The sequence below is a fragment of the Sciurus vulgaris genome (assembly GCF_902686455.1).
Source record: "Sciurus vulgaris genome assembly, chromosome: 4".
In the NCBI taxonomy this organism is placed as follows: domain Eukaryota; kingdom Metazoa; phylum Chordata; class Mammalia; order Rodentia; family Sciuridae; genus Sciurus; species Sciurus vulgaris.
In genome coordinates, this window is record NC_136464.1 from 42,372,104 (window position 1) to 42,398,260 (window position 26,157).

The window sequence follows — 26,157 nt, forward strand, 5'->3', positions numbered from 1 at the left end:
AAAACAGATGAGTGAGAGGAAGAATACAATATAAAGATAAAAAAAAATTAAAAATATATGAATATACAACAGAACTACAAAACACTATGCATATATCACCATCCTCAACAAACTCATGCATGAAAAATACCTTGCTCCAAATATGGTGGATAGAGATGTTAGAGAAGGAAAATACAAAAATAAAATAAATCTTGATGGCAAATTGAACAACTATCTCTGTCAGTGTTTGAAAGTTTCTCAGCCCTGTCTCTTACTTCTCAAAAGATTGCCTGGCCTAGACGGGCTCTGGCAGACCCAGTCACTATCCCACCGATCTGGCTTTCAGATATCCTGGATTTGGCCATGTTGCAATCCCAAGATCTCAATGCCACTGGAATTTGGAGACAGACCACCAGGGATAGCAATCCTCAGAAAGAGCAACTAGGTGGCGGCCACCAGCACTCCCAGGAGGAAGACCGCATGCACAGCCAAACCTCTAAGCACCCCGACACTGAACCTCCAGTGTCAGTGTCCCCAGACAGGGGTGGTTTCACCCCAAGATGGCAGTGGCAGCAAACCCACTGGCACCCCAAACCCCCAGGCTGGCATCTCAAGATGGATATAGCTGCATGCAACCAATCCTGGAGTCTCCCTGGCAGTGGACCTCTGGGTGGTGGTGGAAGCGGTAGTGGTGGGAGTAGGTGACAGCAGGCAGCGAGTCAGTGGTGTTGGCAGCAGGTAGGGGTTCAGTGGCATGGTGGTGTCCTGGGCTGTAGCTGTAGCTACAGTGGCACTCAGAGAGAAGACCTCCAGGTGACCTCTGGGGGTCAGCAGCAGTGTTGGCAGCAGTGGTGTTGGTGGCAGCAGCAGCAGTGTTGAGGGTAGCAGTGTAGCCGCAGCCACCTAGAGAAAAGACCTCCGGGCAATGGCAGCAGCACCTGCAGCAGTGGCATCTCAAATTTGGCCAAATTCTGACCTGAGGATTCCTAGCACATCTGGAGCTATAGATTCAGCGCAGGGTTGGTCTAAGCGAAGACCAGTCCTAAACACTTTCTCTAGACTACACCTATTCCCTTTCCTCTCCCATCTCTGCCCAGTCTTTGCATCTGGGCAAGATGGGTGGAAGAGAAGGGATCTGATCAATGGATCCATTGGCCATTCCTGAACATGCTGCAATCCGTCTCACATTCTCTGTGTTTGCACAGCCATCCCCTCAACCTGGAAGGCCCACACTTTTTCTTTGCATCTCTTGCAATTCTACATCTTTCAGGAACAAACTCAAATGTAAACTCCTCTATAAAAACTTTCCTCTTCCCTAACCAATGTTGATATCATCCTTCTCTGTGTTTATAAGATACCCTGGCCATTTACTTATCATATATTTTAATATATAGACTAACAAACATTTTTCTAAAAATATCTTTTTCTCCTATCAGTCTATGAGATTCTTCTTTTGCATTCTCAATGCCTAGGATTTGACATGTAAAAGTACTCCATGAATTTATTGGAATTGATGGAATAGATGAATTAACTGACCAATAATTGAAGAGAAGGATGCTTCAGTTCAGGGACTGGCCTTTTTGGAAATACATGCAATATTTCTGATGTCCAATTCTTTGCCCATCATAGGCTCACACTGTCTAAAATGTTGCCATCCTTCACTCATTTTTCCAGGACTGATAAAATCTTTGTGCACACGACTGGCATGAATTCCAACTCCATAAAGCACAATCATCTGTAGGCTCTGAAGCCCCAAAGATATGGAGTCAAGTTTCTGTTCTTACTTTACTAAGAGGCATGGTTTGGTCAGGTTATAATTTTCCAGTCAATGTATTTATGTTAAAATACAGATATTAACTCCTACTTCTTTCAACCTGACCAACTGCCTGTGAATTTTTTTATTCTAATAATTTTAAGTGAAATCTGGTCTATGATTTATGGTGCTCCTGACCTCCCCAGAGTATTGTAGAGATTAAAAGAGATGACATAGACCACTGATCAGAATGGCACTGGACTTCACACCATGAACCTCCCTTTGCACTAAACAGTGATGATGGATGAACTGTGTTCACAAACAAAAGGAACCTCTCAGGAGCTCAGAGCATAAATGAAGCCCTCTGCGGAGAGCAGAGTCGAAGTCACCATCTTGCTGAGCTCTGTCTGGAAGCAGGCAGAACTAGAAGCAGGCTGAGCTAGTAATGGGCAGAGGTAACTTAGAGAATGAACTCTCTGTGGAGATATGTGAACCAAACATGCTCTGCAAGCCTGGGATGTGGGTCCTGAGCCAGCACAGTTCATGAAGCAAAGGGAAAGACAGATTTCTTACATCTGAATAAGAAGGCTGCAAAAAGATGCTGTGGACCCTGTCCTGGACTTGTGCGTGATTTAAAGCTGCACATGCTGTGACTGAAGAAAAATATCACAAGTTCACTAAGGAATGGATTTAATCCCTTGTTAACCCAGTGCTGGGTTTTCTGGGTGCTATTTGTGGTATCATTCCTGGATGGACACCCAGACACCAATATGAAGAAGCCACTAGATTGCTAAGTGTTAAGTACAGAAAGAAGGCAAATACACCACAAAATAAAGAAAAAAGCCTCTCAAGCTGAGTCTGCCAAGGGCAATTCCAGGCAGCCTGAGATGTATCAGGAGCTCACGAAATAATAATACCATCTCTTCCTCTCTACAGCGGTCCTATCCCTTTCTACTTTTTTCTTATACATATTTAAATACTTGTCACATTTTCTTTGCAGACAGTGTGTTTGTTGAGTTCAGTGATTTTCTCTAAATCCTCCCTCCTCCCTGCAGAAATCTGGGCCCAGACAAACAGTAGGAGCTCAGGGACTGTTTGCTTTGGGGGGAAATCTGTATACACCCAATGCTGTGACTTGTAGTGGAATCTTTGCAAAGAGCACAGTGGGCCTGATCCTTGTCTGTGAGAGAGGGAGCTGGAAATATTTTCTTTCCACTCCACCATTTCTAAAAACGGGCTAGTTGCTCTGGGGAGCTTTCCCTATTTCTTAGAGCTAATAACATTCTCTACAAACACAACCTCAGTGCCCAGGAATCCTTCTGGCCCTGGATGCAGCCTCCACCACAGAGCAGGGAAGGTCCCAGGACAAGCAGCTGCCCGGTGCTCAAGACTCATCAAGCACGTTTCATCTTTCTGGCCAGTGATACAGAGTGTTATTCTCCCCTCTGTCTTGTTGTAGCCCCTCGCTCCACCCCAACTTATTTCACTTGCCTGGGCTGGCAGCTGTGTGCTCTATAGTATGAAGAAGCCCGTCGTCTTCATAAGAGTAAGATAATTTCCTTTCTTTTTTTTTTTTTTTTCTTCCAAGCATTTGATTTGTTCTCTTTTTTCCTTCTTCTTCTCTGTGCTTTTGATAGCATTTGGTAGCACTCTCAGTGCATACCCTGGGGCTACAGTTTATCTTTAAATGAAACTAACTTTGCCTCTGAAATTCTCTCCATTTTCCTTGCTATTTTGATCCTGGTCTCTTAGCTCCTGCCTGTTCTTCCGTTTCTTTGGTTCACCTCTAACACCCCATCACTCTCCCTTTGTTCTTAAGTGCCTGGGTTTGAAGAGGAAGCGTCCTTTGTCTCACTCAGGCAGTTTTCTCACTGCCACCACTCATCAAGTCAACTCTTACCTGTATTTTAATTTCATGAGCTAGTAGTTGCACAGTATATCCAATCCTTGCTTTGAACTCACAACACTGAATTCATGTGAGTCAAAATGCAGGCAAGTAAAGTAAGCAATTACAAATCAATTGATTTTAACTACGGTCTAGACCTGCCTGACTCCCGACTCCATTCTCTCTCCATTTACCATGGTGACATCCTCTCTGTGACCACCACATGCCATGCTAAGTCTTCTCCACCTCACCAAGCCATGCACTGTGCTTCTTTCTGGTGTCCAATCTGTCTTGTTTAGAATGTCAATCATAGTTGTTTTGAAAGAGGGATCTAAATCTCCTGCCTAGGTTGACATACTCCCTCATTTCTCAGTTGTCAGTGATCTATCCAGTCCTGACAATTTTTCTGAAATTACAATCCTGGCTCTTTTTCTTTGATCTATCCCTTGTTTTGGAATATTTTCCCTCATGAGTGAGTAAAGCTCATCTTCTGCCTAGTCCTGCTTCCATCTCCTCACACTGCCTCCTGTCTGGACTCTGGTCAGGAAATGGGTCTGAAAGCACACAGATATAAAGCTTGTACAGCACACATTAGTGCAACTCTCCTTGTATTTCTGTATTTATTTAACTTGGACACAATAGCAACTTCAGGAAGCCAAAGGGGAAACAAAATGTCCCATCACTAACTGTCCCCATCTCAGAATCTAGCATCTACAAGTAATATGCTTTCTTCCTCATTAGTTCTGGAGGTGGCTTTGTATGCACTTTTGGCCTATGAAGTGCAATATAAACTGGTTGCACACTGCATCAAAAATAATACAGAAAGGGAAAAAGGGGAGAAATGATAGATATGGATGCAGTTAACATAAGCATGCATAACTGCTACAACCCTAATTTTTGTACTTAGTCATGGGATATGCTTTTTTCTTGTACAACACATTTCAAGTTCTCTTTGCCTTAGTCAACCCCTGATCTGGTTGGGATTCTTGATCTGGTGGGGTAAGGTCAACCTTTATTATGAAAGAATCTTTATTATGAAAGTTTTTGTTAGTCCTGCCTCTCTTGGATTGTCGTTGCCCTCTAGTAGCTTTATTCTTAGGTATGGGTGATCCAATCAGCTCCCTAGATCCAGATGCATCTCCCGACTATTTTAGATGTAGTTTCCCTTCCATGTGGGAGAAGGATCCTAATTTTGATTTGTTAATTGGTATAAACAACTCCAATTAGAACACTATTTCTTTCTCTGCCAAGTAGTTCAGTAGCCTGAAGACCAGACCCGACGTGACTGCATTTTCCAAGTCAGTAGAGTTGTTCATCTTCACTCTGTGAAAACATTCTTCCCTTGGGAATCAAGACCTCTAAACTCAGATGTCCATAGGTCATGAAAATTGAAAGTCAAGAATTTGTTAGTATTTTTGAGGACAGGGCCCATGTAATGTGGCAGTGGGAGAAACAGCTATGTATACCAGCTGCTGGTTCAAAGTATGCACATCCTACAACAAGCAGACCTAGCTCACAGGGCATTGGCCTCTCAACTAGACCTTCAGTCAGGCACTCTATCAGGCCAGCTGCTTCTGGGTGGTGGAGTATGTGGTATTATCAGAGAATTCCATTGGCAAAAGTCCACTGGTAAACTTATTTGCTATAAAAACAAAACATTGAGTCAGAAATAGTGTGGTGAAGGGATCATAAGATCCTGTGGAAGAAAGTATTGGAAGAATCATTTTGAATGGAGAGGGCACATATATATCTAGAATGTTTATTGATGTTTATTCTATATATATATATATGTTTATATGTTTATTCTATATGTATATATGTTTACATATATAGAATGAATGTTTATTGTTGAGAAGATAAATATGTTCTCTCTATAATGGAAGGGATCCAACTAACTTATACTACTACCAATTAGTGAAAGGTGCTGGATTAGAGGTTCAGCATTGGGCAATGCTGCAATCAGGGTGAGTACTCCACACAAACAAGAGCCAGATCAACCTTGGTGAGGGGAAATTTATGTTGTTAAACATGTAGTTAGCTTCCATCAATGTAAGTGCTGTTACTTTTACAATGGAACATAGTTATCTTGCTCATGGGTCCATTGATCAAATCAAAGAATTATTAGGGAAAGAGTCATGTTATTCATGCAATGGACTGTCTTGCTTATTCCATCAGTTGAAAGCTTTTTGGCGATGGATACCTTGCATTTAGTGAACTGGTATCAAAAAACGTACCAGTTAATTGGCCAAATAATTAGCCACTGCCCTTGAATTAGTACCAATCTATACATTTAGAAATACTTCTTTCAGTAAATGTAGGTAAAGAGATGTATTGCTTGAAACTCTGACCACTGAAAAATTGTTTTTCAGTTCTATTCCTATGAGTAACTATAATTGGCATAGTTGGCAGTTTACATAGCACCTAGTTCTTGAAATTCACATAGTCACTGAATACCATTAGGAGCTCAGTCTTCATCAAGGCCCAGTAGTAAGCCGAGCATGGCAGCCAGTGCCTTGAGCATTCCTGGTGTTATCAGAGGGCTGCCATTCAATCCAGCAGAGGTTTGAAAATACTGGGACTGGACTGCTCTCCTTTGTGGGCTGGGGCCTAAGATACTTGGTCATTATGTTGCTCTTCCAATTATAGGTTTCCTAACAAGCATGACTTTCTCTTTCCACTTTTCAGAGTTCTTGTTGACTTGTCTCTTGCATTATTTCCAAGAATTATAATTGTCTTTAGTAGGGAGAATCAGGGAGACACTGGCATGTGACATCTCATCTGGATAAGAAATTCCTAACAGAAGAAAATTTGAGAATAAAGATGTGTATTGTTTTGCACTGTCACTAGGTTTAAACCTTTTTAAATTTCCCCATTCCTGTTTATTACTGACATTCATAAAGTTCTTGACACAAACAAATGCAATAGTCAGTGAAGTCCACACCTATGAATAAAGGAGTATCTCCTTGTACACATGTGTGTGTGTGTATGTGTGTGTGACGGGGGGGGGGAGAGAAAGAAAGAGAAAGAGAAAGACAGACACAGGGGATCTAAAATCTAAGGGATAGTTATCATATCAATGTGCTGTGGAACCAGAGACAACATTTATAGTAGGAGGAAAGAGTCCAGCCTGGAGTGGTGGTGCATGCCTATGATCCCAGTCACTCAGGAGACTGAGGCAGGAGAATTACAATTTTGAGGTCACCCTGGGCAACTTAGCAAGACCTTCAGCAACTAAGTGAGAACCTGTCTCAAAATAAAATATAAAAAATTCTGAGAATGTCACTCAGTGGTAAGAGCCTCTGGGTTCCATTCCTAGTACTGAAAATAAAAAAAAAAAAAAAGGAAGCAATCCAGAAATTATGTATTATCAGTAGTAGCTAAAACAGCTTCATGAGTATCTCATTCTTTTAGGTATATAAAAACAATATCTAAGAAAGTTAAAAATTCACAAAATGTGAAATGGAGATTTTTGGTAATCTTAACAAGGTACCAAAAGCCAGGAGATGCCAGTGAATGTGACTTATGTGTGCTTTTTCTTATCAGGGGATCAACTTGTGCTGATTCAAATTGTAATATTGCTAGGTATTTGAAAATAGGCTGGAGATTTAGATAAACTGGCTTTAGATTCATTATAATTATCATAATGAAGTCTGTGTGTAGGTTGCAAAGTGGCCAGCTGTTGCAGTGTCCCTTGGTATGCTGAACTGTCAAGAGAATAAAACCCATACTTATCTGTCTATTCACAACCCATGCATGTCTGTGAATTTTGAGGTGGCAGAAAATGTTTCTACTAGAAAGTGTGTTCAGCATCAGTTTGGTAGCCGGTTTCATAGTCATGGTTGGATTGTCAGGAGAAGCATTTAAAGAGGGAATTCAAGAGAATCAAAATAAGGAGACCAACATGGCTAAGGGTAAGGCTGAGGCAAAGACCTAGAAATGGAGACTAATACAGAATGAGAAGCAGTAGAAAGAAAGTGGTATTTTGTTTATCACATTACCCAAGGGAGAAAACAATGGTGAGAAGTCTAGGACTCACTCTTATAGGAGCCTGAGATGTACACATTTGGCATTTGATAGGTCAGTTTCAGTGAGTGGTGGGAATGGAAGACAGGTTGTATGGGTTGAACATGGATCCCAAAATGAACAAATACAAACTTTAAAGTAAGATAGGATTTCTTGCTATATTTCACATTCCTGATAGTCCCTCATGGAGAATCTGGCACATGACAGATGTTTAACAATGCTCCCATTTTCCTCCTTGGAGTCTGGGTTTCTCTGGCTCCTCCAGGGAACTGCTCTGGGCAGTCCTCCCAGGAATGGGCTGTTAGGTTTCCTGCAGCCAGCCTTGTGACTATGCCTTCTGATGGTGCTTGACATGCAACATTGTGAGCTCTTGGAATTAAGCCATTAGCCCCCACTCAGCTGTGACTGACCCCAGCCTGCTCACCAGTGAGGGCTGATGCTTACTATCCCAGAGGAGCTCAGGAGGGCATTGCAGTCATGCAAGGTTGTGCTCAGATAATTTCAAAGTGATGACAATTCATCCATTATAAGTACGAATGTTAAAATAAAGGAAACACACTGTTTAACAGCTCTAGGCTTAAGAGATGGTTGTTGTCAATCATGATCTCTCACTGGGTGAAGACATTTTTAATTAGTTGGTTTGGGAAAATAACCAAAGGAAGGACAGGACATCTTTCTTAAACTGATGAGATGGATGATGTCCAAATTATATGTTTTTTCTCTGTTTTGTGGGCACAACCCACTATTCCCTGTTCACCATTTTTCATCTCAAAGTTCTCCTTCTCTCTCCTTGAGTAGAGATGTTATCTTGGCCATGACTGACTACCACCTAATTTTGCCATTCAATCTCTTCTCTCAGGTGCAAAGAGATTGTGATTCCCCTTGGTCTTCTCCTCTGACTCCATATCCCTAAGTCCCCTGGAGTCTTTTAGAAGGCCACCTTTGAAATAAAGAATTGTAAATGTTCTGTGCCTTCTTTTTCAAAGGAAAGCAATGTAAATTGTGCAGAGCTCTTCAAGTGCTGATCTCCTCTACTAATATTATCTAACTTAGTCTTTACCTCAAGTCAATGGAGCTTGTTTGGCTACACCATTTTAGAGATAAAGTAATTGCATTTTGGATAAGTTACTTGCTTAGCATGACATATCTAATTTGCAATAACATTACAACTTATATCCATGTCTGTCTTAGTGCATTGCATTCCATTATGCAAATTAAATCCATGTGGTCACACACTCCCCATAATGCTTGCTGTTCCCTTTATCTGAAATGTTCTTCCTTGTTGCTCCTTTTCATTCAGTCATGAACTTAAATATCTCCCTCTTGTGATCACTCCAAACTTCTACTACTTTCTATTATGTTATGACCATTACCATTAATAGACAGTTGATTATGTGCTTTTTCTTTCAAGAATGAGAATTCTTTGGAAACAGGACTGTTTGCTACTCTATTCAGCATTTTAAAATTTCTATGATAGTAGCTGGCACATCCTAGCCACCTAATAATTACTTGTTGAGTGAGAAAATAAATGAGTTATGGATTATATGGATGATTGAACAAATGAGTAGAAATTTCTCCATTGCATGAACTATACTTCTTAGCTATTAAGCTTTACCATATAGTATAAATTATATATCAATAGTTTTATAAAGAAATGAAATATTCTTCATCAAAGTGAACTGTGCTTAGCAGATGTAGAATAATATATAGAGGTTTAGTAAATACAAGCTATTAGGAACAAATGAGTGCTGAGAACTTGGGTTCTATTGCTAATTTAGCAATGCCTGGCTGAGTGATTCAAGGTAAGCAACTCTTTTTGTGAAATCAGATGTTCCAGTCTTCTTGGCTTAAACATCTAAATATATTTGTGTATGTGGTCATCTGGGTACAGCATCCAGAAACTTGGATGATTTGAAAGTGTCCTCCCCCAAATGAGTCATTGCTTGTGATTTCAGAGCATGAAAAATACACATGGGTTCACATTCCTGGGTGTGTGGATATATTGGTTTCCTACTGCTGTTGTAATAAATTACCATAAACTTAGTGACTTGAAATAGCACAAATTTATTTTCTTACATTTCTGGAGATAAGAAATCCTAAATGAGTCTGGGACAAAACCAGAGTCAAACCAGGTTGTGTTCCTTTTAGAGATGCACTAGAATCTCCTAGAATCTTTTCTGGCTTTTTGATGCACTTGTATCCCTTGGCTCATGGTCCTTTTCTCTGTCTTCATATCTTGCTGATTACCTGGGACTGGTGGTACATGCTTGTAATCCCAGCAGCTCAGGAAATTGAGGCAGAAAGATTGCAAATTCAAAGCCAGCCTCAGCAACTTAGTGAGGCCTTAAGCAATTTAGCAAGATCTTGTCTCACAAGAAAAATTTTTAAAAGTCTGGGGACGTGGTTCATTGATTGCGCTCTCCCATGTTTAATCCCTTGTACGTGCACTCCCTAAAAAAATATTCAGCTGACTAGCATGTCCAAATTTACCTCCTACTCTGACATTCCTGTCTCTCTCTTGTGAATATTCTTATGTTCTTATGAGCATAATGGCCAGCCAGATAATCCAGAATAAGCTTCCCATTTCAAGAACCTTTACTTAATCACGTTGCCATATTAGGTGTTTCTACATTTGGAAATTAGTACATGGGCATCTTTGAGGGTCCATAACTCTACCCACCACAGTGGGTGTTAAAATTCAGACTTAATTAAAAACCAAGCAAATGAATTTTTTCTGTGAACTAATATCTATAAAGTCTCTGCTATGTATATGCTTGACACTATTTTATGTGTTATCAATGTCCAGTGTCTCTGGAATGTGCTGGAAATCTTTATGGCCTGAAATTCACACCTGTCCAAATTTTCCACAATGTGTTTTACTAAATAGAATGACCAGTTCTTCTTCCTGGCTCAAGTCTTGATTAACCTTGCTCTTTCTTTGTCTTTTCTTTCCTTTTCCCCATTTTCTGATCCTTCTCTACTAATGACATGTTAGTGCTGCCTTGAAGAGTGATATTTTGGAAGAGGTAGAAGAATCAAACATGTTAATATTATTCATTGACACTGCATTTAATCAAGGTTCTGTTAACTTGAAACCATTTGATATCATTTTACATAAAAAATGTAGAGATCCACAATCTAGCTATTATGAATTGAGTTGCTATAAACATTGATGTGACTGTGTTACTGTAGTACACTAATTTTAAGTCCTTTGGATATAAAGGACTGTAATAACTAGTCCAGGAGTGTAATAACTAGGTCAAAAGGTGAGTCCATTCCAAGTTTTCTGAGGAATCTCCATACTGCTTTCCAGAGTAGCTGCACCAATTTGCAACTCCACCAGCAATGTAAAAGTGTGCATTTTCCCCCACATCCATGCCAACATCTATTGTTTGTGTTCTTAATAACAGCCATTCTAATTGGAGTAAGATGAAATCTTAGAGTTATTTTAATTTGCATTTCTCTAATTACTAGAGATGTTGAACACTTCTAATATATTTATTAATCACCTGTATATCTTTGATGCCCTTCAACAGATGAATGGATAAACTGTGGTATATGCACAATGGAATATTATCCAGCCATAAAGAAGAATAATATTATGGCATTTGCAGATAAATGAATGGAATTGGAGAATATCATGCTAAGTGAAATAAGCCAATTCCAAAAAACCAAAGGCTGAACGTTTTCCCTGATAAGTGAATGATGATATATAATGGGGGTAGGGGATGGGGGTGAAAGAAGAATGGAAGAACTTTAGATTTTGTATAGGGAAATGAGAAGGCGGAGGAGGCGGGGGTATGAAAGATAGTGGAATGAGACAGACATCATTACCCTATGTACATGTATGATTACATGAACAGTATGAGTCTACATGGTGCATGATCTTAAAAATGAAAAGATGTACCTCATTTTGTACAATGAATCAAAATGCAGTCTGTAAAAATAAGAAAATTTTAACCCCCCCCCCAAATGTAGTTACTTTATATTAGGTAGAGAAGAGTGAAGGAAGGGGAAGGAGTATGGGGAAAGGAATTATAGTAGAGTGAAACAGACATTATTACCTCATATACATGTATGAATGCATGACCGATGTGATCCTACAATATGTACAATCAGAAAAATGAGAGATTACACTATATTTACTTAAGATCTATCAAAACGTGTATGTGCATACTACTGTCATTTATAACTATTTAGAACAAAAAAATTAAAGAAATTTCAAAACATGTAGAAATTATTGTTTCTCTTCTTTGCCTTCCATAGAACCAGATATTTTTTATGTTCTTTGCAGACTCAGTATTCTCAGTGTTATCATTGGTCCTGTTCCTTTTCTTTCTCACTCTGTGCTTTCTTCTTAGGCAACAATATCCTCTCCAAGTGCTTGAATTAAATTTAGATGTAGAAGATGCCAAATGTGCCTCCAACCCTGACCACGCTCTGATGACATATGTCTAAAGTAAACAATTTTGAGAGTGAAAGAAGGCACTATGAATTATAGCACTGAACTAACTGTCATAAACTTGAATGTCTGAAGCAAATATGAGCTTGAGGTCATGGAAGATATAACCAATCTCATTTGATTTCTCTACTTGGCTGTGTCTCAGATATATCAGACTTAGTAACTCCAACTTTGAACTCACAGCCTTCTCTGCCAATAAGCAGTCTCTTCCCTACCTCAGTAAAACTTGTAAACATTCAATTGCATAAAGAAAAATGTAATTGCTACTCTTTACCGGCCTTTCTTCGTGGTACCATAGTTTCTCTCCATCTTTACTGTCTTATACCTGGGTCAAGTCGGCATCAGTTCTTACATGGATTGGCCTTCATGCATCCGTGTTTGCTTCCTTTGAACCATTCCACATACATCAGCCAGAATAATGTTTTCAAAATGTAAGATCATCAAGTCCAACCCTACTCAATTTTACCCCCTTTAAAATCTCTCTTACCATAAGAATAAAGATCAAAACTTTTAAAGGACTCCAAACCAGTTGTTGGTTAATTCATTTAATAGATAACTGTTGCCTGCTTGCCCTGTCCTAAGCACTGTTCAAGCCTCTAGAGTGGCTTGAGATATTTTTAAGGGGGGGGGGGGGGACAACAATAACAAAAAAAGATAAAAGCAATTACAAGGCATAATGACAATAATGAGAATAAGCAAGAGATTGGAATATTTAGGAATCAAGTGTTTAAAAAGCCCATTCTAGGGCCTTCCCTTTACGGAAAAGGAATAACACACTTGAAGCACATAAGGAAGAGAAGTTCAAGTACAAAGAAGGGCATGTGCAAACATCCCATATTGGAAAAGACCATGAGAAGTTGGAAGAAGTAAGGTAGTAAAAAAGTCTATGAGGAGAACTATGCGAAATAAGATAGGAGACAGGAAGTTTCAATCACGTATTGCTTTGCAGGTTGTGGTACAGGTGTGAGAGGGGAAAATGGAAATGAAGTATTTCTCAGTTTATGATTCAAGTAGGTGAAGAAATTGTGCTGTTATTTATTGAAAGAGGAAATCAGAAGGAACAGTAACTTTAAAAGGGAAAATGAGTTTTGGATATGTAATATTTGACAAGCCTGTTAGACTGTCAAGTGGATCCATTGAACCAGTCAATGTAAGAATCTTACAGGAAAGAGCTTAAGGAAATGGTCAGGTCAGGGGATATTCAGAAGGTCAAATGCTCAGCTATTCATTCTAATGTGCTCCTGTTGTCAGAACGTTGATTTTAATGCAAAGACTGATGAAGTAGAGAAGTAGACATGATGAAATCATATTTGGAAGTTTTAATACTCCTTTCTCAGGAACTGATAAAAGAAGCAGACAAAATAGCAAGGAAGTTGAGCAAAGATTTGAATGAGATGATTAGCAAATTTGACTAACTAGGTATTGTATTACAACACTGCCTTCAACAAATTCAAAATAAACATAATTTCAAGTACATATAAGACACTGACCACATGCTAGGCCATGAAGGAAACTCAACAAATTTCAGAGGATTGAAATTCTGTAGAGTGGTTTGTTGGCCACAGTGACATTAAGCTAGAACTCAAAACCAAAAAATATAACTAGGAAATTCCCATTTGCCTAAAAATAAGATGTACTATTATGATATGTGTGTATATACATATATTATATATATATACATATATATATACATTTGTATATTTATATGTGTGTGTATATACAATATGTATATAGTAGATAACAAATATACTTAGAAGAGTAGTAAAACTGCACTATATCAAAATTTTTGGAAGAATATACATAATTAACACATAATTAGAAAGAAAGAATCTTAAAAGTGAATATTATAAAAGAATAGAAGCTGAAAAATTAGTGACCTAAGCATTTATTTTAAGAAGTTAAAAAAAGTAAAATAAGTTCAACTCAAATAAAACTTAGAAAACTGTAAAGATAAGACTGAAAATAAGTGAAATGGAAACAAAAACATGAGGAAGGGATTAAAAATTAAAGATTATTCCTTTAAAAGGTTAATAAAATTGCTAAGACCCTTACAAGAAGAAAATAAAACTGATCAAATATTCACTTTTAGGAGTAAAAGGAAGCAGCCATATAGATGTGAAATATACTGAAGAGATAATGAGAATATATGAAAACTCATTATGACAATACATTTGAAAATGTAGACCAAATAAAGAAATCCCTAGAAAAATAAAATACCAAAATTGAAGAAAGGGGCAAACTAGAAAAGTCCTCTAAATGTTAAAGAAGGTGAATCTATAATGTAATACCTTCCAAAAATGGAAAGTTCATTCACAGAAAGAATGTCCTTGGAAAATTCTACTTATATTTAGGGGGAAATAAAGCTTTCTTTCTGAGATTTATAATAAAGCAAAATTTGTCATCAAAAGAGGAACATAAGGGATGCTACTCTAGTTATTTTATGTGTCCAGAATAACCAGATCAACATGACAATATGACAGATACCTGTGTAAAGGAAAAACAAAGAATAATCTCACCCTGGAAGAAAGATTCAGTGGGTCAAACACTTTTTGCCAACATAGTTATAATGTATCTGAAAAGTATAAAACTTAATTTCAAATGGTATTATTGGTTTGAACATGAGACAATCAAGTAGTGTGATTTATCATATCAGAAAAATAAGAAAGAAAAATTATACAAAAAAGATACAAAGGTGTTGATAAAATTTAATTTCCATGCATCTTTGATGTCTTTGAAAACTAGAAGGGAAAGGGAATTGCTTTGATCTGATAAAGATTTCTAAAAAGTATCTTGTTCTAAATATCATACATAAATGCAGTATGTATATAATAAACAATAATGTTATAACTATACATAAGGCAGTATGTTCATAGTAATTACAATGCATAATAATAAAGACAAACAAGTAGATCAAAAACAGAATAAACTGTCCAGCTTTATACCTACTCATAACTGGTTCCTTGATTTAAATAAAGGAGGAAATACTGAGCAGTAGGAAAGAAAAGATTTTTCAATAAAGGATCCTGGGACAATTGGATATCAAAATAGACAAAAATGAAACTTGACCCCTATCTTGCACCAACTACAAAAATAAATTTCAGAGGGTTTGCAAATTCCTCTGTGAATTTCAAGACAATAAAGCTTCTCAAAGATAATATATAAAAATATGCTCATGACATTAGGTGTAGAAAAAAAACTTTTAAAAATAAGACATAAATGTAAGAAAAAAGGAAAATATTGAAAAATGTTATTACATTAAAATTAAACTTTTGTTTACAAAAGACATTGTTAAGAAATCAAAAAAGCAGCAGGGTGAGATGGTGCATACCTGTAACTCCAGTGGCTAAGGAGGCTGAGGCAGGAGGATTGAGAGTTCAAAGCCAGCCTCAGCAAAAGCAAAGCACTAAGCAACTCAGTGAGACCTTGTCTCTAAATAAAATACAAAATAAGCCTGGGGATATGGCTCAGTGGCTGAGTGTCCCTGAGTTAATCCCCCATCTGCACTCCCCCCAAAAAAAGTAAGCTACAAATTAGGAGAAAATATTCGCCTCCCATATAACCAATACAGAACTCATATATGAATATATAACTAGTTTTAATGAATCCATAAGAAAAATAAATTACCCAATAGAAAAATAAGCCAGAGATCCAAATAAGCACTTTACCAAAGTGTTTGTCCAGTTGATCAATAAAGGTGTTTAAAAAGTGGTCAGCTTCATGATAGTTGTCGCGTATGTTAACTATTTTGGCAAATACAATGTGGAGTAGCAGACACTTCTCTACACATTACTAATGGGAGAGTGAGTTGGTGTAAATATTTTGGAAAACATTCTTTATATGTTGAAGATATAAATAACAATAACCCCTCATTTTTACACCCAGCTTTATCCAAAACAAATGTCTACAGTAGGTACCAACAGACTGCAAGGATATTCAGAGCAGCATTATTTCTAAGAACCCTAAACTAGAAATAATCCAATGTTCATCGACAATAGAATGATTAAAGAAGCATGCTCATCTAATGAAAACTTGCATCCACAAAATGTATAAATTACAGCTTTGAACAACATGAATAAATCTCACAAATATGATTTCGATAGAAAGAAGCTAGGTACAAACAATTTCATCTTGTATTCTTATGTTTATGTAAATTTAAAACTTCAGGCAATACCAGGCAAGCTACACCTTAGCATATAAAGATGCATTCATAGGTGGGAAAACTATAAAACAAAGTAAGAAATTATAGAAGTAAAATTAAGAATAGTGGTTAACTTTGGAGTGGAAAGAGAAGAATTGGAAAGGGCTGATGGAGGGTTTCTGAAGTGCAAGCATTATATTATTGATTTTTTTTTTTTTTGGTCCTGGGTGGCAATTAATTGTGTGCCATATATCCTGATTTTTAAAAGTGTATATGAATGTGCATGTGTTTGTGTGGTGTGTGTGTTTGTGAGAGAGAGAGAAAGATACACACACACATGGGAAAAGAAAGAGAGAAATAGATATGAGAGAGAGAATGGGAGGTGAGAATTACCTATAAAGACAACATTTAAGGAATGTTACCTATAAAAAGAAAAAGTGCCATGCAGATGTTAAATGAGTGTGAATATTGATGAAATTTTCTCTTCCCCTTTTCAGATAGGAGATGTAAGACATGTTTATATAGAGAGGCAATTCTGCAAAAGAGAAAGGGTCATTAATGAGGTTGAAATCAGACAAAGGTACAAAAATGTGAAATCCTCAAAGATGGTGGGTGTGATCCATGCACCACGAGTGGAGTGATTGGTCTTTCAAAGGAGCTCTCTGGAGAAAGGATGTTTGAAGGAGGCCCAAGTGTAAGTGTAAAACGTTTGCAGGTATAATATTAGAAGGTTCTTTCCTCAGTGAGGTAGGGACATGGGCATCCTTTTGGGCTCATTTCAACTTCCACAGACTTCTTTCTGTTCCTAAAGCGGATATTGCATTCTCTTTCCAAAGCACCTTTGCATGTATTGTCTGCTTTCCAGAGTGATTAAACCCTCAACCTCCCTCATTTAGTAACATCTGAACATCCTGAAAACCTCCCAGGAAACACACACACACACACACACACACACACACACACACACACACACACACACGGAAGAATGCCCTAACTTCCTATTCTTAGCTTCCAGGACAACTTTCCCCCATAGCACATGTCTCTGCTGTAATTGTGCATTCATTTCTTTTAGGCTGTCCACCCACAAGACAGTGTGTGCTAAGAATTCAGGGTGTATTTCTTCTTTGGACCAATTCCTGCCTAAATGCCTACTGTCTTATAGGTACCATTTTTTTGGTACCTATAATGCTTGAATACATAAATAAATGAAGGTTGTACTGAAGTATTCTTAGAAATATTATTTGAACAAGTCAGAATTCGTTTGCAAGAAATGCTATTAGATTTCTAATATGCTCCTGCTCACTGATCAAATGCTCTAATGTATTTAACCCAATAAATCATACATTCATTTAGACAGCCATTCATTAATAAACATGTATTTAGTAATGATATCATGCCAGGTACTGAGAAAGGCAGTGTATGGGAGAGGAAATGGTCGTAGAGGCAATTCAGGTTTTGTGTGAGTAGAATGGTTCTGTGCAGACAGCCTCTTACTTTGGAGTTGTATAATTTAAATTTGAATTCCAGCTCATTTTCTTACAAATTTCTTGGCATTTGTTAAGTCTCCTAAATTCTTTGAGCTGTTATCTCCTTATTAGTAAAATGAGACTCATCATTCATTGCTTACAGTATTTTTCTGAAGATTGCATATGGCAACCTATTTAAAGACCTGCTAAGTACCCAGTGCAGAACTGTGCTCTGCCTTTGGTTAATATCTAAGTTGGAAAGTGAGGCAGGAAGCTTGGGCCCCACATATGTGCTGCACATTAATGAGTCTGGGGATCCATGCTAAAGGTCTTGATTTGATTCTTAGGTCCTTCTATGAATACAGTGTCACAATAAGAAGGGACCTAAAATTCATATAGTGTGAATACCTTTTTTTATAGGTGAGGACCTTGGGGCTCTGAGGAAGAAGGACTGTTGCAGGTCTGGGCTTCATCTCAGAGTGCAGGGCCAGCTCGTATCTTAGAGACAGCATACTTCTTCCTTCCTTGCCTGTGGGGCTCTCAGCTGGGGCGCTAACAGGCAAGCTATTTTGAGCCAGAAGTTGTATAAAGAAAGGCTCACAGCAGTGGCCAGCCTTGGTCTTGCCATTGTATTGGCCTCCTAGGATGCCTCCCTCCTTACAGGGCACTTTGTGCCAGCAGGAATGTGAGGCAGGTTGTGAAATTCAATTAATTCTACAGTCAGCCCACATACCTCCCTCCAGGGTCAGCCCAGCCAGGACTAGGCAGCACTATTGGCTAGGTCTAAAAATGAGGCTTACTGACTTACCCTCTCCCCTTCTATCAGCTTTTTCTTAGGTCTTCCCTCATGCTCCCTACATGACTTCATAGAAGACAAAGTGGATCTGTGAGAATATGTTTTTATATTAAAATACTGTTGCAAGCATAATTTTTATTTGCAAATCTTTGAAATTTTGAATTGTGGAAATTGCTTTTATTGAAGTTGGGAGGGAATGACTAAAATGCCCCCTTCCTTGTCTCTTGGGTTCTAGCAGGGTAAAAGCAAAAAGAAAGGTTATCTATATGACTAATGTATTGCCAGGAGGCACCTATAATCCTTCAATGTAGAAGTTTCAGTTAACCTCAACCAAAATAGGGTCACTAGTACTCTGTCTTATGTAGGAGGGGGTGAGGGGAGACTTGCCCTAGATTTAGTGCATGAGATGAGAATGTAGAGAGTCCAATTTCATCATAAGAGAATCAGATACTAGGTAGTGTGAGAGCAGGAAATGATACCAGGAACTGATTCTGAAGCAAATTGAATGTTCCCTCAAACTCAGTGAGGGTCTTGGGTCATGGAAATAGAAGATGCAGGAGTGCAGAGAGGATCTAAAAGTAGTCATGTTATGGGACAGACAGATGTGAATGGTGGGCACACGAGGTTAAGAGAATGATTCTATAAAATGGGCCCAGGGTACTAACACACATAGGCTTTCTTTTCCAAGAAGCAATTTATCTGCAGCCCTGCCCAGCTAAGTGAACATTCTTTAGCAAACTCCCTGTTAACTGCAGGAGAAATATTGGCTCAAGATGACATTGATGGGAGGACCCCAGGAAATTTTTGTGATTAGATCCTGAAACTCTGGGAGATAAGCATAGTTCCTCCTAACCATAAAATCTGTACAAGTGTATGATTAAAAATCCAATGAGAATTGGTCAATGTGGGCCAAGGGGACCTAGAATTGCCATGGCAGTAGGGACTTGAAAGTGTGCTGTCACCTGATGTTAAACAGTCAAGAGGTGGACCTGGGCAGGACTCTCCGGAAACTTCTCTGGGATCCCCAATAAAACTGGAGTGCAGTAGAGGCACATTGTCCCTCTCTTCTCTGAGAGGACCCATTCTCCCCATTGAGTGTCCCCTTTCCCTTTTTCCTATCCCTTCAACAAACTCATTCCTGTTACTCTGAATGACATGTCCAAAATCTTTCAGCCTTGATCATAAGAATCCAAGTTTGAAGAGAGGATCTTTGTGCTGCCTCAGTTTCTCCAAAGGTCCCAGCTCCATAACAGTCACTTCAATATTTTCTCTCTTAGGGGAGTGAAATAAATGTCCTCTTCTATGGACCAAGAGAACATGGGGAAACATTAGATCTTCCCTGACATTCAAAATATTCAAACTTTATTAGACTGAATTTGGGACTTTAGGTCAAACAGGGCGGTGATGTTCTCCCCCTTCTCCTGAACTACATCCCCAGTCCTTTCATTAATCATTTTTAAGGGCTATGAATTTGTGGAGCAATCTTATTTTTATTTTCATGAAGCTACTCATAAAGAGATGGGGACCTCAGATACAAACCTCTTATCCTCAGGAAACTGAAACGTTTCAAGTTAATTAAATTAAGTTTTAAGATAAACTTTTTCCCTTAAAATTAGTTTACCCACAATTCTGTTTTTTGATCTCATGTCAAGTCTACCCATATGTTTAACAGAGGATATGAGGAAAGCAAAGCATGGCAGGAGCATCTCTGAACACGGTATCCATCTTTATACTCTCATTGTCCCTCACCGAGGAGATTCCACGGGATCACATAAGAACCACCAGGTCTGCATAACAACTAAGCTTAGAAAACCTAAAGAAAAGTCTAATTTTTTAAATATAGTTTTGATTCTGGAATATAGTACAGAATAGAATCTAGACTCACATTGCTTTTGTCAACCAAAGATCACAGTGGAAACTTCATGCTATTTGCAAGCTTGTAGGTAGGGCAGAACATTGAAAAATATCATCGGATATTCTTGGCGTTAGTATTACACAAGTATTAATTTGTCTAGTCTATTCCAAAAGTTTGTGGAGTATAATTTATAAATTTCACTACAGAGGAAGAAATCTCTCAGTGAGAGCTTATTTTAGGTATGTATGTATGGATGGATGGATGGATAGGACCTGGGGCACTCTGCCACTGAGCTACATTCCCAGCCCTTTTTTCTTTTTATTTAGAGACAGGTTTTCAGTAAGTTGCTGAGGTTGGTCTCAAATTTGAGATCCTGTTGCCTCAGCCTCCTGAGTCGCTGGAATTACTAGCATGTGCCACTGTGCTTGGCTCTTTTCTACCTTCCTGAAGTGTTAGGTTAGGTTGTTATTGAAATCTTTCTATTCTTTTAATGTAAATGTTGCTCTGATCTTCCCTCTTGATACTGATTTTTCTGCATCCCATAAATTTTAGTATATTCTCTTCCATTTTCATTTGTTTGAATGGATTTGTAACTTACTTTTTGATTTATTATTTGACCCCATGGCCAAACAAGAGGGTGTTTTAATTTCCACATTTTGGTAAACTTTACCTTTTTCCTTTTGCTAATGACTTCTAATATTATTTCATTGTGGTTGGAAAAGATACTAGGTATAATTTTAATCTACTCAATTTTGTTAAAAATTTTTTGTAATATAACATGTGATCTGTCCTGGAGAAATAACCACCTACATTTCTGAGAAGAATGTGTACTGTGCTGCAGTTGAGTCAATTGGGTAGGGTGCTCTGGAAATATGTGTTAGGTTCATTTGGTCTATAAGGTCTTTCAAGTCTTGCTTTCTTATTGTTCTTTGTGGATCATGTTTCAATGAGGTTTTTCCCATTTTTCAAAATGGAGTTTTGAAATCTCCTATTTTGATGTGTGTGTGTGAGTGTGTGTGTGTGTGTGTGATAAATAAATGTAACTAAAGAGGAAAAGACATGACACTAAAAAATATTAAAAGCTGATGAAATAAAAAAGACTCAAATTGAGAGATATACCATATTTGTAAATTGAAAGACAATATTGTTACCAATATCCATACTTCTCTAAGTCATCTACAGAGTTAATAAAATCACTATCAGAATTCCAATGGTCTTTTTTTACAAACAGAAAAACAATCATGGTTTTCAAGATGGCGGCCTAGAGGGTGGCTGCACTTCATGTTGCTCCAGGACTCAGGATTCTAAAGAGGAGATATTGAGACAGTTGGGACCAACTCAAAGCAGCTGGGTGACTCTCTCCCGTCGGGGAGGCGTCCCGGATGGGACAATAGTCCCGGAACGCAGGGAACTTTGTGAAGTAGAGCTGCCGGTGAGACGCCCCTCCCCCCGCTGGAGCAGTGAACTTGGACAACTGGGAGCGCCGTAAAGGAGGCCGCTCAGCACAGCACTGGGACTCGGAGCAACCACTGGGGCTCCAGCGGCTGCCCAGGGGAGGAGTGGCGAGGAGAGCTGTGTGGACTCAGGACACCGGGGCCTGCCCTGAGGAGGAGGAGGAGGAGCGTGGCCGCTTGGATTCGGAGTGACTGCACCAGAGCTACAGGCAGTTGCCAGAGGAGAAGCTGCGCAGCGAGCTGTTTGGACTCAGACCACTTCTGAACACCAGGGCCTGCCCTGAGGACGAGGAGGAGGAAGAGGAGCGCGGCTGCTTGGATTCGGAGTGACTATACCAGAGCTACAGGCGGTTGCCAGAGGAGGGGCTGCGTGGCGAGCTGTTTGGACTCAGACCACTTCTGAACACCAGGGCCTGCCCTGAGGAGTAGTGGTAGGAGGAGGAGGAGCGCTGCAGGTCGTTTGGACTCGCAGTGACTGCATTAGCGCTCCAGGCGGCTGCTCAGAGGAGAAGGCGAGTGGTGAGTTGTTTGGACTTAAAGTGACAGCTCCTGAACACAGGGGGACTGCCTGGAGGGGAAGCGCAGTGGGTCGCTTGGTCTCGAGTGGCCACACCAGAGATCCAGGCCGTTGCCCAGAGGACGCATGCAGCAGGTCACGTGGATTCAGAGCCACTCAGAGCGACCGCTCCTGAACACCTGGGGGGTTATCTGGAGAAGGAGGAGGAACGGGGAGGGTCACTTCGACTCGGAGTGATTGATTGCCCAGGGCTACAGGTGGTTGGTGGGAGGAGGAGGCACGCAGTGAGTTTCTTCGACTCCTAGTGACCCCACCAGAATACTGGGCGGCTGTCTGGAGGAAGAGGCGTGTGGCAGGTCTCTGGGACTCAGAGCGATTGTACGGCGCCCCAGGTGGCTGCTCAGAGGAGGGGCCGCATAGCCAGGCGATTAGGTGCAGAGCAGGGTCCCAGGATCTAGGAGGCTTCTTGGTGGAAGAGCCTCACAGAGACACGCTTAGGGCGGAGCGAAGGTTCCAGACCTGCGGGCATATTCTCTGAGGAGGGGCAGCCTAAGGAGATTCATCTGTGAAGGGTGAGGCTCCCAGGCCCAGGAGGTAGGGCCGGGCCCCTGGGAACTTTGCAGAGGAAGGCAGCCCAGCCCAGGCGGTAGCTGTAATCGAGGGGAACCTCTAGGAGGGAACTGACCAGCCAGACCTCCCCACTGGGTGAGTCTTCCCTGCCTGGTGAGGTTTTCCCACAAGGAGGGTAAAACCAGAGACTCAGGCCCAAACAGGCTTTGCCTCAGCCCGCAGCCTAGGTCTCCTTTGGATGACCACTGGTCAACAAGTGGAGGCACCTCTGCCCACTAGCAGGGATTATACCCCACCTGAAGGCCACCACTCCTAGAGAGGCAGCTTCCTTGTGGAACACTGCATTATCAACTTCTTCCAAGACTTCAGCCTACTGAAGGCTAAGGGGGGATATATATAGAAATCTTCAGGGACATTGTAAGTCAATAGAGGAAATCTGCAATATCTCAGCGGTCCTCTGATACCTGAACAATATGAGAAAACAAGGAAAGAAAATGCTGCAAACAAATCTAGATGTTACATCAATAAAACCCAATGACAGCATGGCAGAAGAAATGACACAAAAGGAGTTCAGAATGTAATTAAAATGATCAGAGAAGCAAACGATGAGATGAAAGAGCAAATGCACGCACTGAATGATGAGATGAAAGAGCAAATGCAGGCATTGAATGATCGCACCAATCGACAATTAAAAGAGCAAATACAGGAAGCAAAAGATCATTTCAATAAACAGTTAGAGATATTGAAAAAAAATCAAACAGAAATCCTTGACATGAAGGAAACAATAAACCAAATTAAGACCTCCATAGAAAGCATATCCAGTAGGATAGAAGACCTGGAAGACAGAACCTCAGACATTGAAGACAAAATTTTTAACCTTGAAAACAAAGTTGAACAAACAGAGAAGATGGTAAGAAATCATGAACAGAATCTACAAGAACTATGGGATATCATGAAAAGGCCAAATTTAAGAATTATTGGGATTGAGGAAGGCCTAGAGAAACAAGCCAAAGGAATGAACAAATTATTCAATGAAATACTATCAGAAAATTTCCCAAATCTGAAGAATGAAATGGAAAATCAAGTTCAAGAGGCTTATAGGACTCCAAATACACAAAATTACAACAGACCCACACCAAGGCACATTATAATGAAAATACCTAACATACAAAATAAAGACAGAATTTTAAAGGCTGTGAGAGAAAAGAACCAAATTACATTCAGGGGGAAACCAATACGGATATCAGCAGACTTTTCAATCCAGACCCTAAAAGCTAGAAGGACCTGGAACAACATTTTTCAAGCCCTGAAAGAAAACGGATGCCAACCAAGAATCTTATACCCAGCAAAACGTACCTTCAAATTTGACGATGAAATAAAATCCTTCCATGATAAACAAAAGCTAAAAGAATTTACAAAAAGAAAGCCAGCATTACAGAACATTCTCAGCAAAATATTCCATGAGGAAGAGATGAAAAACAAAGAAGCAAATCAGCAAAGGGAGGAATTATCCTAAAGGAATTGTCAAATAAAGGAGGAAACAAGTTGTGTCAAACAAATAAATAAATAAAATTTAAAAAATGAACCAAATGACCGGGAAACCAAATCATATCTCTATAATAATCCTGAATGTTAATGGCCTGAATTCATCAATCAAAAGACATAGACCGGCAGATTGGATTAAAAAGAAAGATCCAACAATATGTTGCCTGCAAGAGACTCACCTCATAGAAAAAGATACCCATAGACTAAAGGTGAAAGGATGGGGAAAAACATACAATGCACATGGACTCAGCAAAAAAGCTGGAGTATCCATCCTCATTTCTGATAATGTGGACTTCAAGCCAAAGTTAGTCAGAAGGGATAAAGAAGGTCATTTCATACTGCTTAAGGGAAGCATAAATCAGCAAGATATAACAATCATAAACATCTATGCCCCAAACAGTGGCTCATCCATGTATGTCAAACAAATCCTTCTCAATTTCAGAAACCAAATAGACCATAACACAATAATACTAGGTGATTTTAACACGCCTCTCTCACTACTGGACAGATCTTCCAGACAAAAATTGAACAAAGAAACCATAGATCTCAATAACACAATCAATAATTTAGACTTAACGGACATTTATAGAATATACCATCCAACCAAGAGCGAATACACTTTCTTCTCAGCAGCACATGGATCCTTCTCTAAAATAGACCATATATTATGCCACAAAGCTAATGTAAGCAAATACAAGAAGATAGAGACACTACCATGTATTCTGTCAGATCATAATGGATTGGAGTTAGAAATAAATGAAAGAGTAAAACACAAACTATTCCAACATCTGGAGATTAAACAATATGCTATTATATGATGAGTGGATAACAGAAGATATTAGGAAGGAAATTAAAAAATTCTTAGAGGTAAATGAGAACAAAGAATCATCATATCAAAATCTCTGGGACACTATGAAAGCAGTACTTAGAGGGAAATTTATTTCATGGAGCCCATTTAATAAAAGAAGTAAAACTCAACAAATAAACGACCTAACACTACAGCTCAAAGCCCTAGAAAAAGAAGAACAGAACAGCACCAAAAGTAGTAGAAGACAGGAAATAGTTAAACTCAGAGCTGAAATCAATGAAATTGAAACAAAAGAAACAATACAAAAAATTGACAAAATAAATAGTTGGTTCTTCGAAAAAATAAACAAAATTGATAAACCTTTAGCCACACTAACAAAGAGAAGACAAGAGAAAACCCAAATCACTAAAATTCGGAATGAACAAGGAAATATCACAACAGACAGGATTGAAATACAAAACATAATTAGAAGCTATTTTGAAAATCTATACTCCAAAAAAATAGAAAATTTTGAAGACATCAACAGGTTTCTAGAGACATATGAATTGCCTAAACTGAAGGAGGAGGACATACACAATTTAAATAGACCAATTTCAAGTAATGAAATAGAAGAAGTCATCAAAAGCCTACCAACAAAGAAAAGTCCGGGACCAGATGGGTTCTCAGCTGAGTTCTACAAAACCTTTAAAGAAGAGCTCATTCCAATACTTCTCAAAGTATTCCATAAAATAGAAGAGGAGGGAACCCTCCCAAACTCATTCTGTGAAGCCAATATCACACTGATACCTAAACCAGACAGAGACTCATCAAGGAAAGAAAATTTCAGACCAATATCCTTAATGAACATCAACGCAAAAATTCTCAACAAAATTTTAGCAAATCGCATACAAAAACATATTAAAAATA

The 26,157-nt window shown here is 39.1% G+C and overlaps 1 protein-coding gene across 1 annotated transcript in view; it reads right to left on the reverse strand.

Annotated features, from left to right (window-relative positions):
* Nucleotides 1–589: 589 nt before the first annotated feature.
* The window catches only part of LOC306660211 (tripartite motif-containing protein 75-like), a gene marked incomplete at both ends in the record, with an annotated part of 47,351 nt that continues 21,783 nt past the window's right edge, over nucleotides 590–26,157 (reverse strand). Inside the window, one exon of the mRNA XM_079138386.1 lies at nucleotides 590–882. Within this exon, the coding sequence (XP_078994512.1) occupies nucleotides 590–882 (293 nt within the window). The remainder of the gene's footprint in view (nucleotides 883–26,157) is intronic.